Source organism: Triturus cristatus, chromosome 9 (genome assembly GCF_964204655.1).
Source record: "Triturus cristatus chromosome 9, aTriCri1.1, whole genome shotgun sequence".
NCBI lineage: Eukaryota > Metazoa > Chordata > Amphibia > Caudata > Salamandridae > Triturus > Triturus cristatus.
In genome coordinates this window covers 51,708,403-51,734,486 of record NC_140592.1, presented here as the reverse complement: position 1 = coordinate 51,734,486, position 26,084 = coordinate 51,708,403, and the positions used below count along the sequence as shown (strand labels likewise).

The 26,084-nt window shown below is 43.8% G+C and overlaps 1 protein-coding gene across 2 annotated transcripts in view; it reads right to left on the bottom strand.

Moving 5' to 3' along the window:
* Window positions 1-26,084, bottom strand: part of HMCES (5-hydroxymethylcytosine binding, ES cell specific) — a 49,688-nt gene that overhangs the window by 3,815 nt on the left and 19,789 nt on the right. For both annotated transcript variants that reach the window (XM_085624375.1, XM_085624374.1), the window contains exons 4-5: window positions 25,505-25,639; window positions 8,838-8,998 (exon numbers count right to left, since the gene is read on the bottom strand). In XM_085624375.1, coding sequence (XP_085480501.1) covers window positions 8,838-8,998; window positions 25,505-25,639 — 296 coding nt within the window. The remainder of the gene's footprint in view (window positions 1-8,837; window positions 8,999-25,504; window positions 25,640-26,084) is intronic.

Below are 26,084 nucleotides of genomic sequence, written 5' to 3'. Positions count from 1 at the left end.
GAAGTTACCCTCGAGAAGAAATTACTTATCTATAACTCCAGTTCTCATGCGTTGGTATCTTTAATATATTCACAACTTGAGATTGTGATGTAGTATCTCTCCACTGTGTCAGGAGAGGAGCCTGGAATGCATTTTCTGGGATGGGGGGGGGTTCACATATATTGCCCCGGTAGGTGTTCCAACCTCCCCAGACCTCCTCACATTTTTTCGGACATCCCCGATGGACATACACTGACTTTTCGGCCATCAACGTCATGTCCATGTCTTTACACCATTGATCAAGTGTGGGGCTAGTTCTGGATCCCCAGTGCTGTGCAATGTTGCATTTTGCTATTGTCATGGCCAAAGTTACCCAATCCTGAGCAACCGCGTTGAGATCTGTTGGTTCCTAGATATTGAGCAGGCAGCACCTCGGGCTTGGGAGTGTGGTAATATGTGTGACCTGGGAAAGTGTACGCATTACCACCATCCAGTAATGCACTATTTCGGGGCAGAGCCAGATAGTGTGATAGAACCTGCCATTCTCTCCGCACTGTCGAAGACAGAGCGGTGTGTCCGCCCGATGTATCATGTGCAGGAGTGTCCTAGTGTAGTATGTGCGGTGTAGAATTTTTAATTGGACTAGCCGTAGTCGTGATGGGATTGCAGCTTCTCTGGGGGATGCTAACGCCTCCTGCCAGTCTGCCTCATCAATATCTCCCAGTTCGCGCTCCCACGTAGCCTTCAGCGTTACCGTGGGGACTGTGCGATTATTGACAATTTTCCTGTATGTCAGTGAGATTGCCTTTTTGTGGAGGTGGTCCGTTAGGAGCCTATCCTCCAACGGGGAGGACTCTTCGGGCCTCGTATCTGGTGGTATTAGGTTACTGTAGTGCATGCCTGACCTGCATGTATCAAAAGAATTCTGTCTGGGCCATGCCATACGTGGCCTGGAGATGGGCAAAGACAACCATTCCACCCCTCTGCAATAAGTTTCCAACTTTTGATATGCCTATTAGGTCCTAACTATGAAACCCCTTGGTCCTGCCCAGCATTCAGAGTTGTTTTGTATCCCACAATGGCGTTGCCTGTGTGACAACACCGTCCCATCCCAGTGTTCGTTGTGCCTCAAACCATATGCGTAGCGTGTGTAGTGTCGGCCCTGTAATATTGTTTTGTTTCCTTTTATTGTATAGGGCACCTATGATCCCCGATGGCTCTAGGAGGTGTCTATCTAATCTGAATGCGGGGTCCTCTTGGGGGACATGAAGCCATTAGTTGATTGCGACTAATTGGGAAGCCCAGTAGTAGACTTTGATGTCAGGAAGAGCGATCCCGCCATCATATCAGCTTCTGGTAAGTTGTAGTGCTATGCGGGGTGTTTTTCCATCCCAAAGCAACGTCGTCACCTCCGCATTGACTGCTGTGAAATATGCAGCTGGGACAGGGAACGGTGTATTCTGCAGTGCGTACAGAATCCGGGGGAGCGCCATCATTTTAAATAGGGCTGCTCATCCCAGGAGCGTCAAAGGTAGTGTGCGCCAATGTTTTACATCTTTTTTAAAATCGTGCCAGGGGTTGGGTCAGGTTTTTTTCCGTGAAGAGCGCGTGGTCGTGTGTAACGAAGATTCCTAGGTACTTAAACCCGTCCGTGACTATTTGATGTGCGCACCCTCTTGGGAGCCGCGGTGGGGGGCCATGTAGGATATATAGCAGTGACTTTTCCCAGTTGATAGTGTACCCTGACATCCGCCCGTACGCTGCACATATATCCAAAAGACAGTTGATGGATCGTGCTGGGGACGTTAAATAAATTAACATATCATCCGCAAAAAAGCGAAATACGATCCTCCCAGCCGCTGGCCCATCTCATCCCCTGTATTGTGAGATCTTGTCTAATCCATGCCGCCAGGGGCTCCAGTACTATTGCGAAGAGGAGTGGCGACAGCGGACAACCCTGCCTTGTCCCTCTGCCCAGCGGAAACTCAGCCGATAAATGGCCATTAACTACAACCTGTGCCATTGGCTGTGTATATAGTAGGCGGATCCATGTACAGAATTTTGGTCCAAATCCCATACGCTTAAGGACTGCGAAGAGAAATGGCCACTCCAAGAGGTCAAAAACCATTCTCGCATCTACTGGAATGCATTTTTAGTCATATTGCCAGAAGTGTGGATTGTCTCAGATTGTCTCAGGTGTTCGCTGTACCAGTACTGGAGTGGAAACACCAGGACAATGAGAATCAGGGTACAGCGATCCACCTTCATCTTCCTCAAATCCCTGGGAAATAGGGGAAACTGAGGAAAAGTGTATGCGAAGACGTTGGACTATCTGACCGAAAAGGCATTGCCCTTTATTCCTGGTAGCCAAAACCTACTGGCGTAGCACCAGTATTTGTTGTTGCTCAGTGTGGCAAACATGTCTAGTGTGGAGTGCCACCATTTGTGGAAGATGCATTGCTCCAGGATGTTTATGTTGAGCAACTTTTCTGTGCTGACCACAAGCCTCCTGTTGACAGTTCTTGCATGTGAGCTTTCCATACCTCAATGAATGAATCCATTGTTATCAATACTTTGTCTGATAAAGGGTAGAACGTGAGGCCTGCACTGAGATTTGCGTAGAACCTCCACCGTAGCAGCACCTGTTTATGTTGGCTTGTGACTTAGTCCATGTTGTCCCACGAGCCGTCCTTCTGCTCCTATTGATTATTCAGTTTTAGTTGACTTGGCTTTATCCAGAGGCTACAAAAGGGTATTAGGCTCTGAAGGATAACATCAGGCCCAGCAGAGATTTGTATAGCTTGACTGTGACTGACTGCTGGGCAGAGAAGGTCATTGCAATGGTTCGGCGCCTCAATGCTCTATCCACAGAGGGAAAGGCCTTCCTCAGTTGTGTGTCCAGTATTGACTTTTCCTCACTGATTCCATAGAAGACTAGTCAAGGTATAGTGTCAAATGTAATCTGTGAAACTGACTGATGCAGGCTGCTGTAGAAGTCTTTCCTCTTCACTTAACGGAGCTTTGATGAGCCAGTCGTCCAAGTAGGGATATTCTTGGTGACCCTGCCATCTCAGAAAGGCAGCAACAGGCTCTAGGTGCTAGGTGAAAATCCTGGGTGCGGACTTGAGGTCAAATGGAAGTGCCCTGAAATGATAGTACTGCCTCTCCGATTAAAAGCAGAGGTACTCCCTGTGTTTCCTTTGTATGGGAAATGTTAAAATACACTTCATGAAGATCTAGTGATCTAGTAATCTCCTTCGCGAAGCATCAGCAGGACTTCTTGGAGCTTTACCATGTGAAAGTTCAGGAACTTCCTGAGAATCTAAAATAGACTTCCAATGTCTGGTTTTCTTTTTTCATCAAAAAGAATCTGGAATAAAATCACTGGTTTCTCTGGGATTTTGGGACACACTCTATTGCTACCCTGAGGAGGAAGAGGATGTTCTATTGTAGCTCTCTCAAGTGAAGATAATATTCCTTCCTGGATAGGTAGGCAGGTGGTTTCTGTACAAATTCCAGAGTGTGCCACACTAATTGGTCACAAGGTATTGACCCCCAATTGGGGGAAAAGGGAAATTCACCCCCGACCTGCTGGGTTGGAGATGGTAGGCAGGTAGCTGTGAAGAGTCAATCTCTCATTGGTTGTCCTGTAAACGTGACTGAGTGGCGCCCCTTTACCATTCAAAAGATATGCCTTATCCTTGTATTTGGTTTCTGATGTATGTATATCCATAAGCATATCCTGATTTAGGGGGTCATATAGTCGACATTGACATAAATATTGATTACTACCTCTCCTGTATGCCTGGAATCATTGTGAGCCACACAAAGTGGTTAAGCCAGGACTGAAATATTACAGATCCTTGAAGGATTTCCCAGTATCTGTTTTAAAGATTTACAGGGCATCGTTCATCTGTTTCCCAAACAAGGTGATTCCATCTAACGACATGTCCAGGATCTTTGCTTGCACTTCTAAACGGAAAGCTGCAGAGATCAGCCATCCATGCCTCCTTAAAACAGTGCTCATACTGGCGGATGTCTGCATTGGATACATTAATTGCTGTATTGATGATGGCTGAGGATGTTTGGTGCTCCCACGGTGACGACTGCCGTGGCAGCCGCTCTCTTGTCTTCAGATATGAGGTTGATCAGTGGCTAGAAATCATGCCACATCTGGCAGTCATAACGACCTGAAATTGGCAAGGCATTTGCAGCTTTGATGAACAATGCCGCCATCAAACTAACTTTCCGGCCCAAATTATCTATCCATGGGCTGTCTCTGTCAGGAGTTGGCAAAGATGTAATAATAGAATCAGACTTTAACCAGCCCAAAAGGCAGGCTGAAAACGAATCTGGGGCTCTGGTTCATCAATCTGTGAGAGGGGATTCTGGTTGAATGGGTATTTTGTCTCCCTCCTGGGGTAAGATTCACCATTCATCATTGAGTCTGTAGTCTCCGTGTGCAAGTCCACCTTCTTTCAAATAGGAATATTGGTCCGAGTCCCCCATGTCCTTCGGGTTGTCATACCAGTAGGCGGTGGCAGCTGTGGGAGGTGTCTCCGACAGTACGAGAGGCAAATGAGTTGGAGGCAGATGTAGAGTAGCCTGGGATGGAGCCCAGCACAGGGCAGATATCGGCTGCCTTGCAGGCTGTTGAGGAAGCGACTTTTAAAAGGTATCCTCCATTAGTTACAAAGTTGTCAAAAACGCAACTGCCACCTGCATGACGACTGGTTCCTTAAAGTAACAACGAGGTTCATAAGATTGAAGGAGGGTTGTCAGCTACGAAGGTCTATGGCTGATACTCCTGGTATATTCCCTCTTCATCTAAGCGTCTTCAGAAGAGTTAGGTACGTCATGCACATCCAACCCCTCAGTACTGCTGCCGAGACAATGTCCTGGTTGCAGACATCTGCCTTCAGCTCAGAGTTCAGAATCTGTGGGAGTAGACTTGCTGTCACATTCCTAGATGATAAGCAAAATTATATTGAAAAATACATTGTTTTCAGTATCGACGGTGCCCTTGAATGGGCCATTGTTGACAAAGTATTAGGCATCAATTACAGTTGACGGTGAAAGATGGTTCATCTTCAGCAGCAGAAGAAGAGACATCCTTAGGATAGTTACTGATGGTGGTCTTGTTGCAGAAGGAACAGTTGTCAATGAGGCTGTTGTCGATGAAGATCTCCTCACAGTCGTCGTGGAGGGCTCTCACATTAGTTGTATTGAGATGTTATCACAAGGTGGTCGTCAGCAACTGTGGCTTTTCCTTCATTGTTTATGAGGATGACAGATGTCCCCAGTGAAGATGGCAATTCAGTTAAGGTACCAAAGGAGCTGGATTTTCCCACAATTGTTTGCACAGGCTGGTGTTTACCTTTTCTGGAGTGATTTCCTGAGGAAACTCCAGCCAGGTTTTACTCAGAGGAGAGGGCTGCAGGCACTTTAGACTACACATCCCCCCAACAGAAGGTCAATTTAACTCTTTTTGTATGCCCAGCTCCAATGGTCTATAGGCTATCCTCACAGTTTCGAGAGCCACGAGAAATGTTACCCATTAAATTATCTACAGCTTGCACCAGTCCTAGTTAGAAAACCTTCATTCAACCAACTGAAGAAATGAGCAGCCGGATGGTGTATTCTATTTCACATACCCACCTTTAAGCTTCTGTTTGCTGCATTCAGATTTAGGGTGCAACAATATCCCCAGCTATGCAAATCCTCAACATGGGCCTGATTCCCATTCTGGCATGAAGAGTTTGATTTCTGGGACACAAGGCAGAGGAGAGCACAAAATTGAAAGAAGGAAATAAATAAAAGCCCTTTATGCCCAATGAAAAACGTGATCTGGCATGGCCCACAATGTGCAAACACTCACAGCCACTGTGTTTTTCGAAGCCTTGAAAATAGTGGGAAACAATGCCCTATAATTCAAAACAGGTAAAAACTGAAAACAAGAAACCCTAAAAATAAAATGCTGATCTTTAGGATTTATTTTTTTACTAGAGCCGAAATAATCAAATATAAAAAGGTTTTTGCACCTTCTGCACTCTGTGTGCTTTACAGAAAGGTAGTGTCAATAATCCTGGTGGATAAATAGCACTAGTGAAAGAAGTTGTGTCTAAAAAGTGATGTAATCAAAATAGTGAAAAGTGTGGCCTATGTCTGCAATTTATTAGTGGTCGGCTTTGCAGTTAGTGTCTCATTTAGTATCAGAGTCCAGATATCATTCTTGGTCTTGAGTCTGTTGATAAACTACTCATGTGTCTCTCTACTTAAAGTGAAAAAGTCAAGATGTGAGTTATATTAGCAGAAGTACACCGAGAGTGCATGATTTTGGGCGTAATTTTTGATGAATGTTGAGGAGACCTGTAATGAAATAGATATGACCAGAATTCTGAAGTCAACGGGATACAATAGATGAAATTTGGATCCGGGAGACTGAAAAGATTACACTGATTGCTGACCAACACTGGTCAGCCATGAACGATGATCAATCCACTTGGACTCAAATTTTGCTGAGCTGGTTATATGGTGTATGTTTGAACAATGGAAAGAGGTTGATAATGTGACGAATGCGGACTCTGTTTCAATTAGAAGCATACAATGTTGCCATAACAAGTCAGAAGCCGACGAAGTGAAAACATTGGTCTCCTGTTGACATGGTGATGGATTACAAGGAGCTGTGCGCGCTGGCTCCGCTTGCATTAGCAGCATCGTGTTTTATCCCAACGCATCTCAATGGGCTGAGAGTGACAATTTCTCTGGGCACAGTGCAAGGTGCCTATCTGAGTCAGGTATTGAAGGTGGTGAAACCTGGGAAAGAGATGGTGTTGTAAGTAGCAGGATGAGGTTGCATCAAAATTAGTTACGCTGCAGTTTCAGGCTGAGGGATAAGTCACAGTTCATTAAAATATTATAATTCCCTTCAGGGGAACTTTTCTTAGAATAGCCATTATCTGTATGTGGTAGTGTGGCTGATGGTAAAGCAGACAAGGGTTGAAGTATGTCTCTTCCTCACATTTGGCCATCAGCATGAACGCGCTCTGAGATACTAGGGGCACAAACAGGTAACCTTCCCCTTCCTCTACTTCCAGAACGTCCTCTTTTTTCCCTCAGGATTTTGTTTTTCCTCCTCAAAAGTAGCTTCCTCTATAATGCGAAGAAAGTAATTATCAGTGATGTAACTTTTGTGCAGGAGGTTATTTTGCTGCTATTCAATGAGTACATCACGGAAAAGGGCTGTTTCTACGCCAAAAGAAATAAATCAATGGGGTGGTTATCGTCATGAACGGTTCATGAAAAGGCTTTCTTCTTCATTAACAACTGTTTATTGATGGAGTTGTTGTCATTGTCGACAAGCATGTGGGAGCCATGGGCTATGTGGTCCTTAACAAGGTAGACTTGAGTAGACGTGGTCACAGCATGTTCTCCTACGGATGCTGTAGGACAGAGTTTCTTAGAGGTGTCATCAATGGTGGGCTTGGCAGCACAGGCGACTTCAAGTGACTTGTACTCTAAACTAAAGATGGGATGTCACTAGGGAAGCACAGTCTCACCATAGATCAGTACCTTTATCTATTGTATCCACTGAAGGTGTATTGATTTCTGCTGCCTCTTAGAAGTTGAATGTGACACTACACTCCCAAATTAATTTCATGAGGACAAAAGCAACTTGTCATGGTCGCTCTACGTTTTGAGCTAAAAAGAATTTGAACATTGCTGAAGCACATTTTAGATACATACATGCAGTAAATACACTGCAGAGGGCGATCATTAGCCCACAGATTGGTCAGGGCTTCAATAAAGCACGCAGAGGGGCAATCAGTATCAACCAATGGCAAATAAAAATAATTTTATCCTGGACTAAGTGTGCAGAGACAGAAGAGAAAAAAAGGCCTTGTTTTTACTGCACGTCGGCGTAGTAAGACCCTGGATTAATGGTAAAAGCTGCATACACTTGTAAAACCTGTAGCAACCGCATATCTTCCCATACACCCGATTCAGGCAGAAGCCTCCCGATTTTTTAAGCCCAAAAATTGTTTTATGTTGGAATGTATGTAATAGAGGCATTTTCCAAAAGTTTCAAAGTTAAGCAGGGCCATCAGAACTATGCGATTTTGAGGTTGCCTTTTCTGCATAACTATGGATTTGTCATACTTACCGCACAATCCATAATTGGATATGTCAACAAAAAATGTGTTTTTTAACTTAAACTGATTAAATGATACTAAAAGTGCAGCAACGTGTTGTCGCACAGTGGAAGGCGCTTCACAAAGGTCGACTGGTCATCTTTCTCTTGCTTATTTCTGTATCTGGGTGTCAAAGTGATACTAATGAGGTGAAACGCTGGCACAGATAGTGTTGACATATGTAAAAATTCCGAAATAATGAGGTAATGCTAATAATAAATTTGCTTTTTATTGCCACATATTTTAAGAAACCCTGCTGCATAATTTGGTCATTCTCTGCTGCATAATTCGAGTAGTCCTGAAACGAAGGCGCAAATGCTGTCACAGAGCACAGCTCTGAAGATTTTAATTTTCGCTTACCTGCTGAGTTGCCAGGTTATGGGATTTCACCAAAAGTGCAAAATGAGTTATTTGGTAAATTAAGAATACACCTTGCGTGTTAGAGGTTCTAAAGTATGGTTCCAAATCAAACAAACTAGTGTGATTGTGTACTCTTAGGGCAATCCAATCATTTCTTATAAAATGGGAGAGAGGTGGTGGTGGTGGTGGTGGTGGGGGGGGGGGGGGTGATACGATTAATTATAAGAATGTAGGTAAGTCAGTGAATGGCAGATGTAGATTTACTAACATACACCGATACTAGACACTTGGCCCTTGAATCCTTGCCTGTGATGGATGAAGTTGACACCTTTGGAAGCTTCCACTGTGATGATACTGTAGGAATATAATGGTTCCTCTCCATTTGGTGGCTCCCAACAATCAAAAATCCCCGCAACGGTTAGCAATCGCCATCCTTTCCATTCTGCAACATCATCTTCCACATCGAACTGCAAATAAAATACAAAACTGCTAATGGTAGAAACAGAACATGCAGCACACACTTCAGTTAAAAGTGAGTAAAAGGAAAACAGGTATAAAAAGTATACTAATATTTCGCCCACTTTTGTGACTGGTTCAGATTGCTTTCCACTGTGTGCAAGAGCCTGACAATCCCCACCACCAGTTATTAATTTGTACAGATAGTTGCAGGTGGTGAGCACCAACAATAATTTTTAGGTCTGGCCTATAAGACAGCTTTAGCTGGTTCACCAGACTATTGTTTGTATAAAATAAAGTTTAGTATACTTACATATAGGGAACTTAGCTTGTAGTCTTCATCTATTGGTCAGTTATGTTGTTATTCATACTTTCCTTCCGCCCACTACAGCGTACAAGATAGAGCAATGGTACAGCCCACTTGGGACATTGGCTTACCATTTTGTGAGTGCCTGCATTTAGCTATTGCACAATGTGCACACCCAGCATTAATGTAGTCCACGTCAGTGTCAAGGCCAATGTGCTCTTTTTTGATAAATCCAATCCAATCCAAAATTTCTTTATTTCGGCCGATTAGGCCATAAAAGATAGAATCACACAATAAATTTAAAACAGTCACTAAAAATACAAGCATGATAAAAGCAGTAAAATCAATGTACAAATGTTACGGACATCTAAACAATGGAATTCATTAAACAACACAGTTCTTATTTATATTAGACCTTATGTGCCAAATACTTTATTTTGACAGTATACATGATTTCCATTTTCAGAGCGCCAGGCAGCTCCCCTCACACTGCTGTCGAGCCGCCCGCTGCTGCTCGCAGTACGCAGCATCTAGTGCAGGAACTGCTTTGGTGGTAGCATTATTTTCATTTCTTTATCATTCCAAGATGGCCGAGAGCTCCTTACAAACGACCAGACACCTTGGACTGCTAAAGAACAATGGTTCACTGCATCTTCCAGGCTATTAGAGGTCTAGTGTTCGTCACAAAATATGCAGGTATTTATGAAATGCAAGCTCTTGATTGCTGTAACCTCTGCTGAATGCAATCTTTAAAACAGAGTAACACTGAAGAGAGGATGTACTGGTACTGACAGTGCTACTGACTGCGGAACCCAGTTCATATCTCAGTGTCAGCTCAATATCATGTGATTCAGGGCATATTATGTAATCTTCCAGTGTCTGGGGGAAAAAAAAAATCTGACCTTGTGTAATGTAACTGGTGCTCATGTAAAACCTGTAATGACTTTGGGCCGAGTTCGTTCTATATAAAACAGCCAAAAAGAAAACCCTCTCCAAACCTCAGATTAGCGAGTGTCTGTAGAGCCAGTTTGAAATTACATGAAGCGCTCTATGGCAAGCATAAAATTATGTTTTCAATATTGTGCTTAAAATCAAAATACTGAGGAGAGAATTTGATAGCACGATGACCCGAAAACTCTTGCAGTAGAAAATACCATTACTAGGTTTTGAGATTGGAGGCAAGATGGCGTCTGAGTGAGATTCACAATCACTCACCTTCATTCCGCTCCGCTGGCTTACCGACTACGGATCGCCGGTCTGATGAAGTGCGGCTCCGGTGATGGCAAGAACGATGCAGAGATAGAGACTTGAAAATAAAACACCAAAGTGTGGGGGAGATCATCGTCCACCGACTACCGATTGCCGATCTCCGGTTGAACACGATAGGCATATCCCGTAAGGAGAACGTTTCTAAGACTGAGATGGAGGCAAAGAAGACAGACACTCGTGCCAGTAAAGGGGGCAAACAAGAAAAGGGCAAAGATAAGATGGAGGTTATTAAAGGCTCAAAAATTGCAGATTTGAAAGGTATGCTGCCGGGAGGGTCGGGAGAGAAAAAACAAACTGCAATAACTTCCATGTTTTCCCCTATTGACAGCGACAAAGGGGTGAGGGCACCAGGTGCGCCACAGAAGGACAGATTTGGCTACCCAGGAAGTAATCCTCACTGAAAACCCCCAGAACCACCCCCTAGAGCATATGGGGAGGGGTGGCCATCTTGGGGGTCATGCGATGAAAACACAGTCCTGGGGTCACCTGCGGAGGACCCCCAGAGAGAGAATGCCGAAAGGGATTCAGCAATCGGTAAGCCAAGGGAAACAGGACTTGAACAGCTTCACCGGATAGCCAATGAAGAGGGGGCTATTCCAAAAAAAAGACTTATGAGGCAGGTTATCTCTCCCCAGACTCCATGGAAAATTTGTATTCCTTGAATGAAGAATCGGCAGAGTCAGTGGATTCAGAATCCGGGGTCTCCGGCAGCAGTGATGGGATGGAAGAAGAGGATACCTCCGCAAGCAACCTCAGCCAACCAGAGGAAAAAAGGATACAGAAAAGAACTAAACGGGGGTCAGAAGGGAAGAGACATAGCCACAAGAAAAACCTAGACGAAGGAGAGCTTGGATGGGATTATTCAGCAACTCAAATGCTATTCCTCAATAGCCCTAAAGGAGCAGGAAAATATCCAAAAGAACAACAGCCTGACCAGAGGGTGCAGACGATCCGGGATGAAGCCCCAGAACCCTCCTTGTCAATGATCTTGCAGTCATTGAGGTCCTTTCAGGATGAGATTAAGACAGAAAATCGCCAAGCACGGCTTCCTCAAAGAAACTGCAAGGCACTATGCGCAAGGTTGGGAAAACTTGCACAGAGATCGCAGAGAGGTTGGGCATGGTGGAGAAACGTACAGAAGATCTATAAAACACGGTGGACACACTAAAAAAACAGACGTCCTCACAAGACAGTATGCTAAAAGACGTAATGTGGAAGCTGGAGGAAGCAGAAAATCGCCAACGCCGGAATAACCCGAGACTGTTGGGAATTCCGGAAAATATTGAAGGAGAAGATATTAGGGGGTTCACAATTAACTTATTGAAAAATTCATTACCAGAACTAACACATTGGGACTGGGATAAGGAAGTCCAGCGGGTACATAGGTTTCCCCTGTCAGCCCCCAAGCGTCCTGCAAATTCACAAGGATATCCACGTGTGATTCTAATATACTTTGGAAACTTTTTACTCCGGCAGGCTGTTTATGTTCTGGCCAGACCCAACATGAAAAGGATGGGGGAAAATTTCTCCTATTTCGCTAAACCGGACTTTGCGCATGCCACCGTGGAAAGGAGATGGAGACTCAGGCAGCTCATAAGCGCTTTTCAAAAAAATCGGTGCATCAGCTTTTTTACAAAATCCGGCTAAACTAAAAATTATTCATCAAGGACGGAATATTTTTTTCACATCCAAAATACAAGCACAGAAAATGTTAGATGAAATTATAGCAGGAGGGAAGAAACCTACTGAGACTAAATGAGAGAATGGAATAGTAACTAATTTCCCTCCCTTACATATAAACTGGATTGAGCATATGGTAAAGTAGCGGGCGGATGGAGGGAGTGGGGGACAACTCAGATGCTATCACACAGGCTCAGGATTGAGCTTGACTGCCTCAAGAGGGGTGGGGAAGGGGGGCGGGAGGAGGGAGTGAATATACAGCTTGGTAGCGGGGTGGGGTATCAGGAGAATAAGTATTCAATAGATATAAAACACGCAATCAGGATAAACAAACTGGGAGGCATTAAACAGTATAAAGGTCAAGCTGGGTATGAATGGCACAAAGGGAAGATAAGATTGAGGAAAGGGGAGCTAGAATCTTAAATGGCTAAATTAAAAATTCTGTCTATCAATATCTGTGGCCTTAATGACTCAAAAAAAAGACAGAGTGGTGGTTGGAATAAGAGCAACAGGGGCTGATATTATTTGTCTCCAAGAGACACATATGGAGGGGTCGCAACGACATCTTCTTAAAACTCTAGGATATAGGCTGGTTATAGCCACTACGCAAGCGACAAAAACACGGGGTAGCCATCCTTGCTATAGGGAGGGGAATGCAATTCGTTAGATCTGCAGCCGGTAAATGTGGTCGATGGACAATCACGGAATGCCAGCTTAACAATGGGAAAAAATTAACTATATGTTCCATATATGGTAATGTCACGGATGACCCAGCTGTATTTGAATAGATTACGAATGAACTGGCTCACTGGCCACTTCCACTGATTGTGTGTGGAGATTTTAATCTGAATTTGCCATGTGATTGGTCATTAGAGCCTGGATTTATATATAAAGGGAGGAAACCTAAATATATCAGGCCCTTAAAGAACTATGTAACACACAAGGTCTGAGGGACTGTTGGCAGGCAAAATACCCCAAAGATCCAGGTTATACCTTCTTCTCCAATCCACATACTAAATTTGCCAGATTAGACTATGTGTTTGTAACTAACGCTATAATTTCAGACTGAATAATAGACAAACTACCGCGAGTTTTATCCGATCATAATCCCCTAATCATGAGCTTTGACAGTGGAAAAAGGAATGACAAACAGAATATGTGGACATTCGAAAGGGCCTTGCTTTTAAATAAAGAGTACTGTCAACATATAAACAAGTGGATACCTGAATTTATAGAGGATAACTTGGGTAGTACCTCAATAGAGATAGTCTGGGATACTCTCAAGGCAGGAATTAGAGGAGAAACTCTACGGTTTTCATTAAAACTTAACTATGAGGCTAAATTAAAAATGGGGATGCTACAAAAAAGCTGGCTGATGTAGAGGAGGGACTGATAAGGGTGGTACAAGAAGGCCAGAATGTCGAGGGGGCACTGAGTAGGGTAGCGGTGGCTAAAAATAACATTACCAACATATTTATAGAAAAGGCGATATGTAAGGCTGCAATGAATAGGGAGAATATGTATAAGCTGAGCGAACAAGTGGGGCACCAACTTGCAGTGCGTACAAGACAACAAAATACAGCCAATATGATTATGGAGATTAGAGACCCAAAATATGGCCTTAGAACTGACCCCAAAGAGATAAGAGCCGCATTCCAGAGTTATTACCAAGAATTATATGAGGAAAGCGATATTCAACAGAAAGAGATTGAGGAATATCTTGATCAGACATCAAACCCAAAGTTGTCACAAGAGGATCGAGTCAGTCTGGATGTAACACCACAGTTGTAGGAAATATTACTGTCAATAAACAGGCTAGCTAAAGGGAAGGCAGCCGGGTTGGATGGTATACCAGCAGAGTTTTACGTTAAATTCCATAAATCACTAAAAAGGATTTTAAGTGACTTATTCAAACACATTTTTCAGGGAGGACATCCTCCGGGATCCTGAGCCTGAGCTAAAATTGTAGTCTTTTTGAAGAAAAATAAAGACGCGATAGAACTTGGATCCTATCGCCCTATCACTCTAATAAATTGCGACTCTAAAATATATGCAAAATTACTAGCCAGCAGATTAGCTCCAATCATCCACAAAATCGTATCGAACCGACAACATGGATTTATCCCGGGAAGATCTACCACCGACCATGTACAGAGAGTGATCACACTGTTTGACATTACCGAGATAGCAGGAGACCCTATGGCACTTATATTATTAGACGCATAGAAAGTCTTTGATAGGGTCTCCTGGCGATATCTTTGGTCAGCAATGTCAAAGAGCGGTATAGGGGAACCATTTATCCAAGCTATTCAAATGTTATATATAAATCCAGAAGCAGTAGTAATGGTGAATGGGGCAGTATCAGGAAAAATAGATGTAACCAGAGGGACAAGGCAGGGATGCCCATGCTCCCCCCTATTGTTCGCAATTTTTATTGATTCCTTTATCCGTAGACTTGAAAATATTCCGGCAATCCCACCAATAAAGTCCCGAAATGGCGACACAAAGACTTTAGCCTATGCAGATGATATTGCGCTGGTTACAAGTGACCCAGGCACAGCAATGAATGCGATGGAAGAGGAGGCAAAAAACTTTGGGAAGGTATCCGGGTACAAGTTGAATCAGGATAAAACCCAGATAGTTCTTGATGATAAATCCGTGAGCAATGACGATCGGGTGGTAGAGAGTGCCATATCTGGGGGTAAATATAACGGCCAATCTGGAAAATCTGGAGAAGATTAATCTAGATCAGCTTATAAAACAAACTGAAAAAGACCTAAATAGATTAAACAACCTGCACTTAACAATTGGAGGTAGATGTAATGTGATAAAGATGCTCTTCTTCCCAAAATGTCTATATTTTTTCAGGACAATATGCTTGAAGTTCAGACCACAAATATTTAAAGTCATAGACAACATGTTTTCCCGTTTCATATGGGGATATAGAAGACCTCGCAGGGCGCTTAGATACATCTCACTTTCGAAAGAAAGAGGCGGCCTCGCCTTGCCCAACCTCAGAGTATATTGGTGGGCTACGATCCTGAAATACTGTAAAGTGATATTAATTTCAAATAGGGACAACAGGCCAAACGGGGATATACCAACACCACAAGAGCTAATCTTGGGTGATGAGGCTAGCGGGTATCTATGGCGACATATACACAACTGCTACTTCAAAAGAGTACGATTCAAAACCTTAGCAGGCATACAAATAGCCTGGAATAATATGCGTAAACTGCTTGGAATCGGAAGGTTTTCCTATTACACTCCTTTATCGGAAAACAGCAATCTCCCAGAGATCTTTAATGATACTTATATGAATAACTGGCTAAATGCTGGGATCACTCAAATTGGTTGCTTCTACTCTTCGTCGGGGCTCAAATCATTTGAAGACCTAAGAAATGAGTACATGCTAGAACATAGAGGCTTTTTAAAATTTCTTCAGGTTACAGATTTTTTGATAAAGAAAGGGGGCGGTCGCTCAAAATTTCAGAGAATTCAGACCGTTGAAATAATAAAGGGGAACAAAGCATTAAAGATTGGTGAAATCTACGATAGCTTGGTTACCATACTCCCCGATGACATGAATAAATTTGTCGCAAAATGGCAGGAAAAACTGGGGACAACGATAGAGTCATGCGTGAGATCGTACGAACTATCTCAATCTATACTAATGTCTGCAAGGCTGCAAGCCCAATATCATAAATCGTTTTTTCAATTATACTATACACCAAATAAGATAGCCAAATGCGGGTCGGGTAAAGGTACAGAATCCCCACGATGTTCATTGTATGAGGCCGACATTGTACATATATTTGCAACCTGTGACACATTACAAGGCCTGATCAGGGATATCTCAGGCTTTTTATCCGAAATTTTCAACGTAAGAATTGAAATTACAACGGGAGAAATAATGCTAGGTATAGATGGAAATATTAGACCAAATAACATGCAAGGGTTGATATTTATATCTATGGCAATCCTTAGAATATGTCTGGCTTCGGTTTGGTTGGACTCAAACCCACCCGCTTTTCAACAGTGGCGGGCGCAATTATTGGCGTCTTATAGCCTCGAGATAGCTATCTACAGAAGGAAGGGGCGGAATAAAAAGAAACAAGGGCTGGGAATCTGGGATCCCTTGTTGCAGTGGATGCAAAACCTTGAGCCACGAGATTAGGTTTTAAACTGTCCAAACAATTAAATGTAACGGAAAGGCTCTGATAATACACGGCCAAAAAGTCTCCGGCATGGCGAACCCTTGACATACTATAATATACTTGCTTGACGGTCGAAGTATAATGTAATGCTTAGGTTATTATAAGTGTACCTGATTTCATGTGTCTACCAAGGATAATAATGTTCAGGATAGGGAGGGGGGTGAATAAGGAGGGGATGTATGTATATGGAAAAATGTAATAATAAAAATATTTTAAAAAATACAAAAAAATAAACCATTCAAAAATGGCCGCTGTCTCGCGAGAGATCCAACCAAACTATTAGGAGAGCAGTGCTGCACCAACGTTCTGAAACAGTCAGGGGTCATGAGTTCTACCTGCATACCCGCGTGAGTCCACAGCAGCAGCCCCACTCCTAGAAACAGAACAGCTAATCTGAACAGGCGAGGGTCTGCAGAACGCTTCACTTTCCATTCCAGCGTGATATGGAAACGCTGCCATGCAACAGCCAGGTGGGAGCCTCACCTTAATATGAACATTTGCCGAAACTAACTTCCATAAAATAGAGGACTGTAAGCGGGGAGGCAAATTCTACAATGGTAATTAGTCCATAAAACTTGAAGTGCTAACACTAAGCTAACTTCGACTGGTTTACCGCCAGTGTCTATAAATTGGAATGCAGTTGAAAAAGAAAACACTGCATCACACATGTTTTAACTAATATCAAAATAAACAAATTAATCCAAAGCTCTATTTATTTAAAATAAATAAGCTCATGAAAAAAGTTTTAAATTAAAGAGGACTTAGCAGAGAAGCATAACAAGGAGAAGGTTCCTGAAGTTCCATGTATTTATATAGCAGAGAGAGGACATTCTACTTTCTGTTTTGGATTGTTTATTGTATTTTTTTTTCGTTTAACAAATTTTCTACCTAATGATCTCCTTTGTTTTTGTAATAAAAAAGTTAACAGCCTGTGGTTTTCACAGAAAGTTTGCAGTTGGACAAAGATGCAATATTCCAGCAGCTTACCTAAATTGGACGCATCGCAACTGACTGAAAGTACTGGTGTCTTCTGGCTTGAGGGAAGGTTTCTTTAAAAAAAAAAAAAAGAAAAAGAAAAAAAAAAAAAAGATAGCACGATGACCCAGTCCAGCTTTAATAACAAGCGTATTTGGCCCAGGTATAGAGCTGCTGCAGGTGGGGGTTTCTGACGTGAGTACAGGAAGCAGTCTATCCTGTTTCAAAGATCATAGAGGGTTTACATGTATGTCCTCTTAGATCATGGATGTAGTGCAAACCATACTTAGCTTCAGTATGCCAAATGAGAGGCGCTGCAATCAAGTTTAGGGTGTGAGGGGCTGCTTTTTATTGCTCAGACGTCACCCTTTCATTCCGTTCCCCCAGGGCCTGAACTGCCCAAACTCAGTTTGCTTAATACCTATATGTTTAGTCTGTTTTTCGTTCCTCCTTGACATCTGTACATTGTTGGCTTCTGCTTTTTTAGGTCGAGCCTGGGCGGCGCATGTGCTGCTCTGCGAGCCATGCTGTATTGAGGAATGGAATAAAAGCTCCGCCCATTTCTCACCCATCTTTTCAATTGGCTCCTGTTACGTCCTTTCAAAATTGTTGCTTTCCATTCATAAATAGGCTTACTAGTCCCTCCTTGGTACCTACCGCCTTGTCTGCATTGGTTTTCATAACGACTGGACTTTCTACTTGTAGTTTTACACGGTCTGCTTTATCTAGTAGGTGAGCACTATTTTCTTTATTGGCAATTAATGTAAAGAGGAAACGCCAGCTTTAACAATGGCTTTTTTTTGGGGGTTGGGGGGGGGGGGGGGGGTCGGGTGCAGTGCGCTATGCGTGCTTTCACTTAATGGGCGTCGGCTATAAATATGCCCAACCCCCTGCACACACACCATGCGAAGCGAGGGCTCTTAATATGCCAAAACAGTTTTTTACTAACTAAGCTCTATAAGTTTGAAATGTGCTCTGTTCCTTGCCCCCTCCCCCCGCACACAGATTGCCGCATTTTTGTTCTCACCATTTCAATTTTTAGTTGTTTTCAAGGCCCCATGCTGCGCGTTGCCATAAATAGAGGCCACACTCCTGTCTAAAGAAAGGTCCATGCCCAGTATCAAAGTGAAACCGCGGCATGGGGTGCTTTTACCAAAAAAAGCATTTGTTTGCCAACTTGACAAACAAATGCTTTTTTGGGTAAAAGTGCTTCAAACCGCACTTTCACTTTAATAGCACCCGCTGAAAATCAACACATAGATAAAACGCAATGTCATTTACAATGCCAATGGCTCAAACTCGCGTAAATGCGAGACCTATTATATTGCAAATGCATGTTCTGTTCAGCTGTTAGTCCTTTATATTTTTCGCGGTGCTATTCTTAGCACTGGCAATTTTGTCTGTAGCCCGTTTCCTTCTTCTGCTGCATGACCTCTGTGAGATATATTTATAATTTTTCGCGTATGCATGGATATTTCGGACAAGGTTCTAATGGCTGCTTCTGAAGGGCTTGTTTGTAGATTGTGTGCAAATTGTGGCTGCTTAATTTCTGTATTACCGGATAGCACAAGGAGTCATTATACCCGAGATCATCACTAAAGAGGGTCACTAAGCAGTAACCAAGCAGCTGATGTCACATTCGTTTTACTCTGCTCTATTGTTAATTTTCGACGGGTCACGTGAGATGTGGTGGTGGTAAGATTTATTTCACAAAGGCAGTCGCCATTGCGTTACTTGTTGAATGCTTACAAAGTGTCAGCATTCTAGGTCTGTGGTTCATACGTCTCAACTACTGAATTAAAAGCGGACACCCTGTGTACAGTCCTCAGGAAACTATAACAGTGCAGTCTTAATTGCACTATTTATACATGGTGTGCTCTCTGGCAGACGGCTCAAACTAAGAATCGACAATACTGAAAACAGAGGATAAAGATGGATACTTGAGATACAGCCTCTTATAGTACTGTTACAAACACCTCACTCGGCCGCAAGGGAACTCTGTCACCATTAGAAGTTAAAATGTCTCATGGCAGACTTTGGGTCATTTGCTTACATTTATTGTATTTCTGTAGCTGTTTATATGCTGAAACGTGTCAAAGGATTGACCGGTGCTATAAAGTTGCAGCATATATAAGGAGTGATTGGGATGCTGTCTGCGACACTTCTTTTCAACTTAAAATATAACAATATGAATTTAATCTGCTGCATGTAGCTTCAGCGTCCACATCCATGCCTTCCAATGCTAGCATCACCTACCAATGTTTCCTAACTAGGACTAACTAACTGGGTCAGCTAGCAAGATGCAAGGGCGGTTGCATACAAACTCCCTTACCATAAAATGCTACAATGCAATTAGTAGACTCACACCCTCCCATCTAGCAGATGATATAGAATTACAAGATGTGTGATTAATTGGAGGTTCTTGAGAGCTAGAGAGATTCTTGAACAACAACTCTGTAGAAGGAACGGCATCAAATTTTAAATCTGAACAGCATTATTTCAGGCAGTGATGCAATATTCCAAATAATGCAAGTAGTTCATTTTATTGTATTGAGTTCTAGGGATTATTTTTTTTTTTTATTTATTTTTTTTTTTAAAAACCTTTATTCGTGCATCTTAAAAGAACAAATACGGGCCTACAACCGTCAGGCCGGCCACGATACAGTAAAGCACTGATACCCACATTACAGCCCCCGTGCATCAACGGTCAGGATTAACAACAAGTTATGAATCACATACTGGAGATATCTTTGAAACCCGGGGAAGGAGAGGTGAAGGTTAATTTCAAGTTTTTGATAATTTTATCAGAGAAAAAAAAAAAGTCAATGAAGGATAAGAGCAAAGGAGATTCGAGTCCGCAAGATAGCCTCACCACACGGGAGAGCAGCAACATCAGTAAGAACAACAATGGAAGTAAAATCTCAAACAGTGAGGCAGTGCAGAGATATATCAGGATAGTCACATGAGCAAGTACGCGCCCCTCCAGAGCCGCCCCCACTCGATCCACCCCACACCCGGACCCCGAATCGAAGAAAGTAGAGCACAGAGACATAAAAGAAGAAAGGCCCATAGAACTAATTAAGAACAGAGTATTACCCCCCCACCCTACACCAATGCGGAGGCTACGGCCTACCCCCCCCCCAGCATAGTGCCTGTCGCCCAATGAACCCGAAATATAGAGAAGAGAGAAAGTAGGAACAGAGTAAAGAAGGGAAGAAAACAGAAAAGAAGGGGGGGAGGAGCCCACTGGACACCAGAGCGCCCCGAACCATCAGCCAGTTAAGGCCCCCACACACTGAGAGCCCTCTACGCCAAAAAACGGCATGCAAAGATACCATGGCACCACAGTTTAAGCGAAGGGATACAAGTCGCAACGAGTGCGCGCAAAACATACATACAATTCCAGTCCCAGGCCAGCCCGTCCATAAACCATAGCGATAGAAGTCAGTCTAGCCCTGGCCCGATCGCGGGCTTGGGATTAAACCAGCTCCTGCGTGAAGGCCCCGTGTCCCGAGCAGACAAAGACAAGATGGCCGCTTGTGAGAGGATGGTGAAGTAGGATCACGAAATGGCCGCCGACCATCGATTGAGGTCCCTCGTTGCACCACATAAAATCCAAACCTGGCAAGTAAGGTACAGGAGTTCCACAAAAAGGCAGCAGTGGGCCACCGCGGACGGTTCCTCGAAGCAGTTAAGTATCGCTCAGCAGGATAGTCTCGCGGACGCGGTGAGGCAGGAAACAATGAAGCAGGCAGCCATGACCAGGGGGACAAAGTATCCGCAGTTGAGGTGGAGAGCGGTGGACCCTGGGCGCCGGGAGCGCTAGATGAAGGCACCAGTGTAGCACAATCATACACCGCCGTTGCGTCCCCGCAAGAGGACAAGAGCACCGGGAGACCCACGCCCCGCGGATGACAGACAGTGCGCTCACGACCCGCAGCCGACAGTATGGGGTCAAACCGCTCACTCAGCGCCTGCAGGCCAGCGCACATCTGTAGTTGAAAGTCCCGCAGGACAGCCAGAACGGAGCCGCATGTCAGCGGAAGCTGGGCCCCCACATCGGCAGCAGTCCGGGACGGCACTGTGGAGCTGGTGTCCGGAAGAGGGAGGGCGAAGTGGGCAGCGGGCGAGACCGGAGTAGCACCCCCCAGCCGCGAGCAGGCACTCAACGCCATGTTTTGCCGCTATACGTTGCAATGGCCAGGGGGGGGGGGGGGGGTCGTGGCAAGGGGTCAATTCCCCTCAGGTCTACGCCGCAACAGGAGAGGCCGACAGTCGCTTCACTTCTCGCCGGTCCCCCTCGCCGCTGGCTAGGCAATAGGCGAAGGGGGCAGCAGCCTCCCACAGCCCGGTCCTCCGAGCGGGGCAGGAGACCCACCGCACCGGGGCCCACCCCACAGCTCCAGCCCGTCAGGCACAGGGTGCAGAAGGTGTCCGGCCGTCTCTCCCCGGGCTCATCCGGCAACGATCCATGGTGCAAGGTGAGATCGGGACCGCGGGGCTCAGATTAGCGCCAGCTGGGCCGGTAACTGCGGAGCTTCCAGGAGGCCGGCAAAGGCCATAAGGGCGCAGGGTTTCGGTGCCGAGGACAAAAGCACCCAGAACTCGGGCATCCGGGCGGGTTGAGACTCCGGGAAAGCAGCAGCGCGGTCAGCGCGTCTTCGCACACGGTGCACCTCGAGAATCGGCGAGGATGGGCATCAGGATAGTAGTCCGAGGCCACGGACCGACGGAGCCGGGCGCTCAAGCGTCTGCTCCGGTCGCCATCTTGGCTCCTCCCCCCGAGTTCTAGGGATTATTAAACTGGCTTCAAATGTCAGTGCTAACAGGTGATGAGTGTGCAATGTGAGTGTTAATACAACTGTGCATGTGATGACAGCTGGTGTAATTTCACTTCCAGGTCATTTAGCCTTGCACTCGGTGGTGAAAGAGGGGCTTTAAAGCTTGCAGTGCGATAAGGTTCAACGTTTATCATCCTATTGATCAACAAACTGAAAAAGTTAAAAACTATGGTAAATCTGTTAGGAATGACACTACCGATTTTCATCACGCCACAATTTGGTAGAATTGTATATTGGGATTGACTAAATTCGCATACTAGTTGCGCCTACTTCTCTCAAACAACCAAGGGAATTGTGCTACCTGTTTGTCAGTTGTTTCAATCTGCAATTGGGTTTTAAAATGTTGATTTAATTAGCAAATCTGTCATACGCTTATTTCATTCATTTGTGGGGATTTACTTAGACATGTTTCTTGCGCTGCTTGTTCATCTGAGCGTGCAAGTACCTGAAAGGGAAACTGTCAAATTTACCACACAGAATCATCCTCAATGACAAATGTTAGCTATTTCATGCATGAACCTTTACTATTAGTAGATAATGTAACCCATCACAACTAAATGATAGTCTACAAGTGTCAAGAAATAACTGGCGCTCAGGCACTGATTCCCTAAAGAGTGAGTTACTGACGTTTTAAAGCAGTTGTACTAGAAGTGGGTGCAACATATCTGGTGTTGAGGGTGTGACCAAAATTCACCAGTAAAAGCAGGAAAAACTGTTTAGTAGCGAGAAGGGTGATATTGCAGGAGATCTCTTGGCATGCATCAGTAGACCATTTTATTCTGGTATGGCCCAGATAAAGCTTTAGCTTTCTTGCCAGACTAAGGTTTTTCAAAATATTCATAATAAAAACTAAACAGGACGGACTACTTTATTCACTGGCTACCTTGCATTGCGAGTAATGGCATTTTGCATCATCAAATGTGCACAGCTGCCTTGAAAGAAGTGCTCTTTATTGCCAGGGTTAGGGTGCTGGCCAACTCTTTTATTTATATATTTTTGCAATTTTTCTGCAAAATACATGTTTGCGGACAAAAAAAAAATTAAAAGAAAGAAAGGAAAGGTTTCTCCAAGGCACACAAATTATCTTTGCCATTGCTTGTTAAAGAATGAGACTATTTTATATCGTCGCACTTTGGCCACGAATAAGAACAAGGCAGGCAGGAAAGAGAGAAGGAAAGAGAAATACTTCAAAACAGAGGCAAAGGAAGCAAGCAGGGATGGAAAAGAACCAGCAAGAGTGACAGAACGAGGAAGTGCAGGGTGCTGGACAAAAGAGACCTGAGGTGGAGTCAAGACTAGGTGACCAGCAACCTCGGCATTGAGCAGCACTGGTGACAGTCTCCTAAGAAGAACTTTGGACACCTGAACTTATTTTTGATTTATTTTACAAAGTAAGCAGTGCCCACCACAGTGCCATTTGCCGTTTGTTTCCAGTTGCAATGTTATTCCAACCAATGTGGTGCATACGGTAGTAGGGTGGGTGTTGTGAATGAGGAAATATAAGCACCATAAACGTAATTTTTCCAATACACCTGCTTGTTATCCATTTCCATAACTGATTTGGAACAACCACCACCAAATGCGCTGTAGTGAGCAGAGGGATTTAATCTGCCTATTTTTTTTATTTCACTCTGTTGGCAGCTGGTCTGGACAACACGGTCCTATTGGGGTTCAAAAAGCCTCATGTTAGAGTCTTTTTGGTGAAAAATAGGTGTCACGGGTTAGTATTCTTGACAATATATATTTGTGACCTCATGAAGTCACAATATCGTGAACCAGAGAAATTCTAAAGAGGATGTATATAAGAGATTAATGATAAAGAAGTATTTCCAGTTTATTCAGTGACATGTCTAAAGAATCTTCACAACCTTGAACTACTAAAATGGCCGTGACGAGAAGCAGATTCGTCTCTGGGGCAAGCCTTACCCTTTCAATGTATTTTCCTGTAGTTATTGGGCTTCTGCCCTAAACCATCCTTTTGGCGAAGTGACTACCATGGATTACCATAGCAGCGAGTACACTTTTATTGGCTGCGGCTGCTGAAGGGCCGGAATATGGGCATCTTCCTGCAGTGGCAGGAGCTTGGTTTATAGACTATCTGCAGGTGATCGCCTGTGTCCTGCTGACAGAGACACCGCACTCGTCCTTCTGCTTTATTCAACAACTACTTATATCGTTAGTCTAGTCTAGATGATGAAGTTGAGATCTATTTTTTTATTTTTCACATAACATTCAAATGATGTCTCGACATCAGGCTCAGATGACAGATCCCTTTATGTCCCAAGAGGCCTCAACCGCAAACAGGTCGTAGCTCTTGTTGTGGACAGCCTTCACGGCGAATGGTTAGGCATCCGCAGGAAGTGGGAGAACTTGTCCTCAATGCTGTGAGAATCTCTATCACAAACTGAATAGGCATCCTTTCACCACACAAACAGCAGCTGAGGGAAGGCCCAGCTCTGGTGAAAAGAAAGATTATTACCTTCAAAAGGTTATCTGACTTTACTCGGTCTGAAAAGGCTCAGCTGTGTTTAGGAATCCTTGCTCCATAATGCAAAATATGAATTGCCAGTGAAGCCGCTGGATCTGCTACATGAGCAGTGTCAAAAGTATTCCTTGCGAGTGGCGTTATCCACATACAGCATTCTCTGCTTTTCCCTTCTTTCTTTTAGGAGAATCAAAGAGGTTTCTTTTATATTCTGTGGCATTTTGAGAGTTTTAATTGTACCCTACCGGGCTTTTAAAAAGGCAAAAAATATTGTCTCCTACAGGCATGTTTTTAACAAGGTAACTTTGAAAAAATATCATTTTACCTATTACAATACTTTAACATTTATGAACATCATAGAAGATCCTATAATGTGATAGGTTGCTTTCCATGGAAGAAGATACACACAGGATGCCCTATTCAGGACAGGCCAATACATATTAGAAGCTAAAAACAGATCAGGATCACACTGGGGGTTCATAACCAAGGCAGAACCTCAACTCCGAGGAAGAAGTGTTGAGGAGGCTGTCTGAACCAAACAAAATTCCAGGGGTAGCCTATTTACTAGGAATTTATTCTTCAAAGTTCAAACAATAGCGAGCACAAACTATGAATCAACCAAACAAGTAACTGCTCTGCAAATGTCAGCCACAGACATGTTGAAAAAGTGCAACCATAGCAGGCTACTGCTTGTCAAAAGCATACACAAAAGCCAAGGCACATGTTATACATGAAGACAATACCTTTTCTTCTTTGACCTTTTCCTCGTTTCCCTGTGGAAAGTAGATGTAATAGGGCTGTTTCTCTCCACTCTGTCTCTGCCATTCGTAGAAACCTTCAGCCAGGACAACACACCGCTTTCCTTTTGTCAGAGGAGCCTTGTAGATATACCAATTGTACAATCAGAAGAATGCAGCATTAAATTAGCAGTAAACTCGTTATAAGATAGTTCAGCACAACAAACACTTAATACAGGTCACATAAGATTCATTAATAATTTAAATAAGGAGGTGGCGAAACAGTAGTAAACGACAGGCATTCAGTGAAAGGCCAGGGATGAGGAGAAGAGTGGCAGAGGGCAAAGCAATGGGTTCAGAGGACGGGAAATTTACAGTGCATAATGGCAAATTCTGTATACTGCGGCTACTGTGCCATGGTTACACCACAATGTAAGCCACGCTTTTAGAAATCCAGGCAACGTAACTAGATTTTTGCTCCATAGCCCACTACCATAACACCAAAGCAATAGTTTGTACCTAGTGTGGCGAAAGCTACTATCACAACACTAAAAAGAACTATGTAAAGGCCCTGACTGTTAAAGAT